This window comes from Crinia signifera, chromosome 7 (genome assembly GCF_055691185.1).
Source record: "Crinia signifera chromosome 7, ASM5569118v1, whole genome shotgun sequence".
Classification (NCBI taxonomy): Eukaryota; Metazoa; Chordata; class Amphibia; order Anura; family Myobatrachidae; genus Crinia; species Crinia signifera.
In genome coordinates, this window is record NC_139223.1 from 193522041 (window position 1) to 193532832 (window position 10792).

Consider the following 10792-nt stretch of genomic DNA (forward strand, 5'->3'; position numbering starts at 1 on the left):
TATCTTTAATACATGTTTTACCAACCAACATATTTGCAGATTCCACAGATATTCGTACGTGTAGACTCCTTTATTGTATGTTAAACATTTATTAAACCCGACACTGCAAGGCGCGATTAGCACAATAAAGAAAACACAATTGAATAGCTCATACCCCCCTTAAAACACAAAGTCTAGCACAGCTGTGAGGAACTATTGTGTCATTGTGTACAGTACCAATAGATACTGAACACTGTCTCATAATGTAGTCTGTTGTCCTCCACCAGGGGTTCTGGATGTCCCAGTTGGATGGCGACACAATATTATTGCATAAGCAGGAACAGGAAATGATAGAGGGCATCCTAGGACAGTCGGATGGACCAATAGGAGTATTGGTCAATGCTATGATTGTTATTACCAGTCATGTACCATGTTTACACTGGAGCTGACTGTCAAACATCCATACCACTCACTAGCACCTACACGCTATGGTTTGTTTTGTCAACAGCCGATAAGCACACCATTGGGAGGAATCCAGAGCACCATTCAAAGTCAGGGACAAGATACAAATTCCACATGGATTGGGCCCAGTTGTATCCATTTCCATGGGCAATTGGCAGGATTTTTATAAACATTTTATTTGTATAGCCTCAGCATAGCATGCGGTGCTAATCAGCAAGTGTTTCCTAATCACTTCAATCCTGCCCCGATGTAGCTCACAGACCCACTTATGTTCCTCGATAACCTCAAAGTAACAGGAATCGGGGCCATTGTAGAATAGTATGGCCGACCTATTGTTCCTATACACATTCTGTACTTCCAATGGTTCCTAAACTCATGGGCACACATTTATTAAGCCCGGTGAAGTAATAAAGTGGCCAGTGATAACACAGCATCCAATCAGCCCACAATGGCCATTTTTCAAACCCAGTGTATCACTTGACAGTTAGGAGCTGATTGGTCAGTGATACAGTACCAGACACTTTATCACTTCACTGGGCTTAGTAAATCTCCGCCCCTTTGTCCTCAAGGTGGGTGTGGTATGGCGGTCCAGCAATCGGGATCCCGGCGGTCAGTATCCCGACCGGAATCCCGACAGCCGGTGCTCTGGCAAGGGGCGAGCGCAAAGAAGCCTCTTGCGGGTTCGCCAAGCTCGTGGACCCCCATAAGGGATAATAGCTCCTGTCTCTCGGGCATTTAAACAGTCAGGATTCTGATGTTGGAGTACTGGCCATCGAAATCCCAACTGTCATCTGTCACCCCCTCAAAGCACCCTAACTGTCCAGGTTTTAAGGCTATCCATAGTTAAGCATAACATAGATGGTTTAATCAAAAAGAATGCGCCACTAATTAAGTCACCTATGCTCAAGCATGGATATTCTTTTAAACCTGTACAGTTAGGGTACATTAAGCTCGGGAACCACTGATTTAGGAGGTTGTAAATAAGATTTTTAAGTACGTATACTTTATCTTCGGACTCTGCCAACTCTTAGCGATTTTGGCACCACAATAATAAAAATTGTTAAGCATTTAATTTAGCAGTTTTAAATTTTGGGGTCAACAACGACAAGAATGTGGCTTGCAAAACCCACCACTTAGTAACTGTAGTCCTTTAAGTCTATGCTATAACCGCATGCACGAGGACCAGATCTTAATCAAATTTACTATTTTTGAGTCTTGGGGTGTAAGATGTTTAGATGATCTGAGTGGCATGTGAAGTAGCTGTGGTTGCAGGCAATTGTCATTAGTATCTGTGCTTGCCCCAGGCTATGGGCTGGAGATACTTTAGAAATAGAGCTTCCCGTTCCCTTATACTTGACTCAGAATCACAGGGAGCTTTTTGAGTCACTCCCACAAGTCAGGGTGGTTCTGGGCAATATTTTAGTCACCCGGTTCCTGTCCCTAAATTCCATATTTTACCAGACCAATAGGGTTCTCCTGCGGGGTAGACAATGTCTAGGTCGGTGTTTTTCAACCACTGTACGGTGCACCCTAGTCTGCCTTGAGCTGTTCTCAAGTGTGTCCCCAGATCTAGAGATGCCCAAACCAGGTCAACTGTTATTTGCTGTAAAGAGCAAATGTATTTTATTTTTGTTACCTGTGGGACCAATGTGATTTTCTTTTTTTAGATGGGGGCCAATAGGTTTGTTATTTTTTTCCTGTCCGGGCCGATGTGTTTTGCCCTGTGGGGATCTCATGGTGCGCCTTGGCAATTTTAAAATCTTATGTAGTGCGCCGCAGGGTAAAAAGGTTGAAAACCACTGGACTAGGTCGACACCTTGAAATGGTCGACATTGGCAAAAGGTCGACACACGCTTACGGTTGTCAGACATGGTCGATATGAAAAAGGTAGACACAATTTTTTCGCTTTTTTTTTTTTTTAAGTTGGTATTTCATACTTTACAATCCGTGGGCATTGAGTTGGAATATATTCGTGCCCGAAGCATTGCAAGCATAGTGGTACACATGTCGACCATAAGCTTGTGTCAACCTTGGGTATGTCGACCTTTTCAAGGTGTCATCCTAGACATTGTCTACCATTTATACCGTAACCCACCTGCGCATGTGCTGCATGCAATTTTTGCAGCTTGCGTCCGTAAAGAAAGATCCAGGTGACTCAGAACCGGCCTCCTAGTATCGTTCGCTACGATGGTAGTAAATATCGGTAACATTAATTTAGAAATGTTGACATCTAGCACGCCGCAAATACTACTCTGGACTTTCCAGAAGTAAAATAGTCTGTAAATGTTCAGGGTATGATTGTTTAAGGAAATCAGCGTTTCTCACTATTTAAGTTTAATAATAAGCACTCAGCAAGTTTAGACACATGTGCCTAATAAACTAAAAAGGTCCTTCCTCTTTCTGGGCACTAGAGGGCAGATGCTTGTTTGGTTCTCCCTTTACGAAGGTTTTGTATAAATCTGAGCAAAATTTTCAAAACTGTTCCACAGAATCTTCGGCGTCATTTTGCGCATGACCGGAAAGCCTCGCGAGTTTTCGCCGAACAGAAATTGTCCTCAAGCATTCTGAGAGCCCCCCCGAGCACACAGCAGAACGGACAGGCGACTCTGCTCTCTTCATAGACTGTAAATTCAGCATAGTGCAGTTTTGCAAGCACAGTGTGCAAAGTAGATCAAAAATAATAAATGTTAATGCAAATCCACACCTGTGTAATAACGGCTATTTTTCCACCACAATATTCAAATCATGCCAAATTTCACCGCAAGCTTTCCAAGTTCTCAATACTAGATAGTGTAGTGATAAGTCAGACTTATTCAAATGTAATGGGCCATTTATAAAGATGAGTGTGTTCTATATTAATTTCTATCTAATTATTAGCTGCAGCAGCTTCATTAGAAAACACCAGTTTATTTTTTGATGTTGTAACTTATTTCTGTTCGCTTCAATCTCTTGGTTGATTGGCAAAAAGATCCAGGTACTGTAGAAGCGGGAAAAAATAATTTTTTTCTAGAACATTCTAGATTATTTGACAGTAATTTAAAATAGTTTCCCCGAGTTAAGAATGTTTTTTTGTCTTTCTGAGTTCCCAATTCAGTGGCAAAAGACAAAACTTTTGTTTCCAAAAAATGTGAATGGAAATATGGGAGGATTAATTACTACCTTAGTATTAGCGTGAATAAGGACGCATAGTGTTCATTCTAGCACATATTTGAAAACCCATGCAGTTCCTCTTCCCTGCCTGGGGGGGTCGCAGTCTGCTGTAGTGCTTCTAGCACAGTGTGTGTGGTCTGCATGTCAGCACTGATATGCAAACTAGACCTGTGCTAGAAACACCACAGCAGACAGTGACACCTCAAAGATGGCGGGTGCTAGAATGAACACTAGACGCTTTGATTGATCGTAGGCTTAATGCTTCATATATTTTTTAGATAATATAATATACCATAACCTAACACATTTTTTGTGTGTGATCAAGAGTAGCCAGAGTCACTAATACAAAATTAAGGGGAACATGCACTCCAGGATCAAGTTCTGGCTTATAAGAATAGACATTGCTCCATTAAATTCCCATAAAGCCCAAATACCGGACACCACGGTCAAATAGCTTCAGAATCGGAACAAAATTTGGAAAGAATCACGGAGACGCGTTCCCGATCATACCATAGTTCAGCATCCAGTAATGAAATCGTTTATTTAATAGACACAAATCACACGAATAAATCTATTACTACTGTACCTGGGACAATCCTTCCAACTGGCTGCTAAATACAGAATCCACATAGAAAAGGAAGCTCTGCTTTCTCCAGTAGTCTGTGAGTAAACACCAGCCTTTATCCAGCAGCAGGTAACTTATTTGATTGGTTCCACTATTGTTAGTTAAGGAGCGTGTGATACTGTTACTTGTAGGTGGCACTTACATTACTGTCACTTAGCTATGACACAGCACTTGGGGGGGAAGGAAACAAAGATTAATTGAAGTGTTTTTAAATACATTTGACAGAGGGGATAAAAGAACCTCCCTTGTTTGTTTGTATCCCCATATCCTCCAGCATTGCTGTGTAGTGAGCGTAGTGTCAGCGTTGCGGCGAAGGCACTTGCTCCCGTGCTATCGGGTCGATCGCTTGCCGTTTGATTCCTCCGTGCCTGGAACATCAGCGCAGCATAACTAATTTAATGGCAGCGCTGTGAACTATACACTGAATAGCTCTGTGTGGGCTTTGTAGTCTACAGGGATATTTCATTATTAGCAATCATATCTGCTTAGGCAAAGCTGCCTTCTGCAGATGGCGGCTTTCAAGTGCAAATGAACTGGTTAGACGTGTCTTGTTTAATACATACTCAAGACTCACAAATGGGTATTGATTTTTCTACCAGTTGTTTCGCATTATTAAATGAATTAAATGGCCTCCTGAGCATTTTAAAGGGACAATATTTCATTTAATTAACCAAATCTCCTATAGGATAAAAAAAATAATAATAATAAAGCACGCACACATTTGATTTCCAGGTGGGTATTTTTTATTTTCTATCCTTATACTGTGTGTTGGATATAGGTTTGCAGAGACGCTGAGGGGTTTTCTATTAATACTGAGATTTAGGAGGCTAGAACATCAACCACCTTCAGAAATAATCGCAATGAGCACGCACACACACGCACACACACGCACACACAGGAAGCGGTGGTCCCCATTCTTCTGGCACTCAAACTGTGATTATAGTGCAGTATAAAGAGCAAATCACTGCGCTGACATAAGCCAAAAGTATATAGAAACCCCTAAACGGAAGAGCAAAGCAGTTAACAGTAAAATGGACATTAGCTAAAAATATATCTGAAAAAAAAAATATCACAAACTAAAAACAAAAAAAGATTGGCAACATATACACGTTACATATTGTTAGGACATCAATAATAGTAGCTGTCATGTAACGTAAAAAAATAAAATATATATTATTATATTCGATACAGATCGATTATTTTTATATATATATATATATATATATATATATATATATATATATATATATACACATATATACACACACACAATATTTAAGATACACGTATGCAAGCTACAGGATCAGTCATTGCCGGCAAATGTTAGATACGCGTCTTGATTTATGCATTTTGTAACATTTTTATCGCCTGTATAGATTGCAAGCTCCACTGGTGCATGAACTGAAGGGGTTGTATATGCACTTTTTAAAAAAACATTGCAGAATATATTGTCATTCTGTGAATAAGTAGTAATAACAATGAGTATATGTCATGAGTATATTATGGTAGACAATTTGGAAACGTATGGGGTGGGCAGCACTGAGTATTGCACATTTAATCTAGACCCCTGAGCACAGTGATAAATAGTCTGTAGTGTGTCTCAGATATTACTACGGTAGGACCAGGAAATATCTATCTAATATATATATATATATATATATATATATATATATATATATATATATATATATATATATATATATATATATATATATATATATATATATATATATAGTGTGTGTATTCTTAAATACTGTACATGAATCGAGTTGAAGCTAGTTTGTTTGATTGAAGCACTTCCTATAAATCATTGTGTATTGCTCCAGTATCTAATTGGATCATGTGGTTTTCTGGTGTTCCCCACTGTTTCTTTGAACATGAACAAGTATTATGTAGATGGCACTGAAGATATATGGCCGAGGGGATCTAGATAATACCCCACCTTTCCCTGGTAGTGCTAAACATGATATGATTGCTCTAATCTGAGATTCTATCAATTCTGAGTGTGCAAAAAGTGTAAAGGACGGTCCGCAAGTGACTGTTACAGCAAATGTAATAAATTCCACCATCACTTGATTTTAATTTTAATGAATGTATTTTTTTTCTTTCATTTTTATACTATTTACACTAAGTATAATATTTAGCACATACTATACATTTATACAAAATGTACAAATGTTATTATTGCATTTACCCAATTAATACTGATCACTTGTATAATACCCCTTTCACACCGCACTTGTTAAACTGTATATTGCCATTTTTTTCCATGTTTAAACGTTTAAGGCTGCAGTGGGAAAGCACCAGAGTTGATTTACCGGTTAAAGATAACCGGTATTTCAAAACATTTAAAAAGCAGAGTCCTACATGGTTCAGGGCCGTTTTTTATGCAGTGAGAATGGCTCTGAAACAGTTTTTAGTAAAAACAACAGATTACAGACCTGTGATAGGATGGCCCCTGCGTTCTGCCTTGAAACGTGTTCAGGGGATTAAACGGGTTGACTGATGTGAATGGTATTTAAACGGTATTTAAAATGGTGATCTACTACAATGCGAAGGCTCAGACCCGTTTTAAATACCGTTTTTTAAATGTTTTGGCAGTGTGAAAGCGGTATAACAGTATCTTATGTATTACTTGCTAGCACATTACATGTTTACAGGAAAACGGATCAGAAGTGATTTTGTTCAGGTTGTAACATTTTGTTGTCTCTCATTTACACAACAGTGATATCAGTGCTTCGAGTAAGTTTATATTGTCCTCCTTATACAGATGTTCTGCCTACAAAATAGCTGCCTCCAATATGCGGATGACAGCTGTGTAGGTCTTTATTGAATTGCTTTATTATAGTGTTAGTTACGTGGAAAAAAAGATAGTTATGATTGCACGTTTGCAGTGATTCTATTGGTCCCTGGAATACAGTATGGTGGATAACCTAATAATTCCACAATTGCCACCGTGGGATGAAATAGATTTATAAGCATCCTGTTTGTGTTCGAAATTGCGTAATGACCGTTTGTAATGATGTCGGCGGAATGTCCTTCTGGAAGAAGGACCTGGTATGGTGCAGCTGCTAACCTAAACCACTGCACCGCACTATTCTCTTTGACTTTTACCATACACAACTTCATATTTTGTTATCGGCGTCAACGCACCTGTCGTCGGCACATTAGACCCCTGACATAATACTTCCAGATCGCAGACTGAGAAGCAACATCTGTACTTAGCATGTGCAAATTTGCACTGTCAGCTAATCGATCCTATAAGAGTCGTCATCCAACGTGTTGTTTCAGCCGACGTATGCCCCAGCTGGGTCCGCTACTTATTCATTTTTCCCCTTTTCTGTCTTACAGGCAGCAGGAAAATACAGACAACAAGGGAGGAATTACACTGTAGAAGATGGAGACGTTATTTTCTTTAAATTCAATACACCTCAGCAGCCTAAGAAGAAATAATTTTTAATGTCAAAACAGATTTTTTTTTTTTATTAGACAGAATTTTCTGTTATTAAAGTACCAAACCTGGACCAGTCTTCTCACACCCTCTCCTGCCGCCCCCCCTCCCAACACAATAAATGCTGTTTGCTATGAAATGATGTGTGTCACCTCACTGTGAAAATACAAGTTCAGTAAATGTGTTTTTGAAATGATTAAGATCCTACTTGAAATCATAGATGCTATTCGGAATCCACAGAAGTCTCATGATACTTCATTAATCTCCATCATGTAAGCCAAGCCTGACACATCTGACAGTGAGGACAATGCGGCTGGCTCTTATTGGAATCTACAGATAATGCATGTTTTACAGTACTCCAGATGTCTACACTCAATAAAACATTGGACAAAACCAGCCTCTGTGTGTTTGGGGATGTCTGTATTGAGTGCTCAGTACGATACAGCACCTGCTGGTTGCTGATTACAGAATTTAAGACATGTGTATGATACAGGGACTGTCGGTGTGGGGCAGCTGCCATTGTCTGCGAGGAGTGAGTCTTTCATGGGATTCAGGAGAGGGGCTTGCCAACATTTGTCTCCCTGAGTAGGGGATAGGATATACTTTAGAAGCCAAGCAAGAGAATGTTATTGTAACCTTTCTTCACGGATACATTGGGCAGTAATCAAATACAGGGAAAAAATACCCAAAAAGCGCAGAGGCACCCAAGTCTTTTTTTTTTTTTTTTTTTTTTTAAAGCTGCACTGCATTCCTAAAGTGCCCCTCCCACTAGCCGGAGGACCAGCTGTATGTACAGATCCAAAATGTAAAATTAATTTTTTTAACCCCTATAAAAGGTGATATTCTCTAATCAAAAAACAGACGAGGAGACAGAAATGCATAACTAATGATCCTATCATCAGGATGTTGTAGGTGTTACTTTTAGGTGGTATTCAATGTGCGCTGATGTTTCTGACAGTTGGAAATATCCGCAAACCAATTGTCAATGCGCCAGATTCCAAACAGCCCGTGCAGATTATACTTTTTAAAAAGTCGAATTTGCAGACAAAATTGAAAAATTGCATTTTTAGACAAAATAAAGGTGGTTTACAACAGTCGGAAAACGTTATTCCGACTGTCGAATTGACATCAGATTATTTTCTGACTGCCGGAATCAACATTGAATACCACTTTAAAGAAATTATTTAAAACTCAGTTTTTAATACTTTAAAGGCCCCCTTACACATGTTCAACTTATTGTTCAACAAATTGGACCTGATTGACTCAAGATTTATCCTATGTGCAGGAGGATCAATATCTTACAATCTCTTGGTTATACCCAATGGCACAGGATTGTGGATTGTGTCCTACACATCAGGCACATAAGATTTTGTCAGACAGGCACATCAGATCTTGTCAGATAAATTTACTCAATCCACCTGAATTGGGTCAAATCTCACAAGTGTAAAGGCCCCCATACACTAGGGCGACTTGTCCTTAGAACAAGTCGCCCCCGACTTCCCCCTGAGCTTCCCCGGCTGCTCCCCGGGGGAGCTTGATTAGATTGGCACTTGATGTGCCATTTTTTACATGTGATAAATCGTCTCGATTTATCACATGTAAAAAACCCAGGGAGCAGGGGGGGGGGGGGCTGCTGGTGGGAGCAGGGGGGCTGGGGATGCTGCGGGGACACAGACGCTGCGGGGGACACAGACGCTGCGGGGGACACAGACGGCATAGAGCCGGGCAGAGGGAGCCGGGAGCTGTCAGTGCTAGAAAAAAAAGCCTACTGTATACAATGAATGGGCAGCCTGTGATTGGCTGAGCGCTCTCTCAGCCAATTGCTGACTGGCTGAGAGAGCGCTCAGCCAATCACAGGCCGCCCATTCATTGTATGGGCTTTTTTTTTTTTATTCAGTGCTGACAGCTCCCGGCTCCCCCCGCCCGGCTCTATGCCGCCTGTGTCCCTCGCAGCGTCCCCAGCCCCCCCTGCTCCCTCCACCGCCCCACAAGGTCCCAAGTCGGGTGGTCGGACGTGCAGCAGGTCCGACCACCCGACGCAGATCCGATGCGCACGGGACCGCGCATCGGATCTGAGGGGACATCAAAACTAGCCGATTTTGGTCCGATTTAGGCCAGATCCGACTGATCTGGCCTAAATCTGACCAAAATCAGCTAGTGTATGGGGGCCTTAAGGGGCCCTTAACTGTTATGGTAATGATATAATTATCAGCAGGTTCTTCCAAACGCACATTGCAGGATATAGGTATTTACCATGCGGCCTGCTAGCTGCTGTGGAACTACAAATCCCAACATGCTCTCTCACAATTGTACTATTAGGGCATACTAAAATGCTATCAGGGCATGCTGGGATTTATAGTTTTACAGCAGCCGGAGGGACACATGTTTAATACCTCTGGGGTTAGGAAATTAAGTAAAAAACAGTCTCTGTATAACCCAGGGGTTCCCAATCTTTTTTGAATCACGGCACCCTAGAGTATCAAAATTTTTTCACGGCACCCCTAGGCCAAAATTTTTTTTATTATATTATGGGTTTATATGTGATTCTTTGGGTCAGTTATGTGGTAAAGGACAGGATTTGCGGCTGTTTGTACACATTTTATTAATGGCAGCCACCAGCATTGCTTTTGCTCATAAATAATTAACCTTTAATAATTTGAGTTGGTCCTGGATTACCAACCCAGGGCACCCCTGCATGTGTCCCGAGGCACCCCAGAGAGCCACGGCGCACAGTTTGGGAACCACTGGTATAACAAACAAAAGTCCCATCATGCCTTGCCACATTTTCTATTAGGGACTGCTAAAACTAATTGAAGGCCACAGTTTGGATATTGCCTGTATTAAATAGTGGTGACCACACACACAGAGACTTCAGTCTGTCCATCTAACCTTGTGTCAGAGGTAAGGCTCCTGGCTGGCATTGATATCTGGAAATCAAGAACACCTCTCATCTTAGACAGTGGAGCGTGATATCATCCCATTTTTTGTAAGGCTCCTGGCTGTGTTCATGCTCCCATCCCTCACGGTGCTACTAGGTGGGATGCTGCTGTCATACCCAGTATACCCTTTCCCTCACTAGCGAGTAGCACCAGTCATGCACCAATCAGAGTGCAGCAAGCGGCCAT

The 10792-nt window shown here is 41.1% G+C and overlaps 1 protein-coding gene across 2 annotated transcripts in view; it reads left to right on the forward strand.

The window, feature by feature from the left end:
- The window catches only part of OLA1 (Obg like ATPase 1), a 181720-nt gene extending 173657 nt beyond the window's left edge, over positions 1 to 8063 (forward strand). For both annotated transcript variants that reach the window (XM_083154778.1, XM_083154779.1), the window contains one exon: positions 7568 to 8063. In XM_083154778.1, coding sequence (XP_083010904.1) covers positions 7568 to 7669 — 102 coding nt within the window. In that variant the 3' untranslated portion in view covers positions 7670 to 8063. The remainder of the gene's footprint in view (positions 1 to 7567) is intronic.
- Positions 8064 to 10792: the final 2729 nt, after the last annotated feature.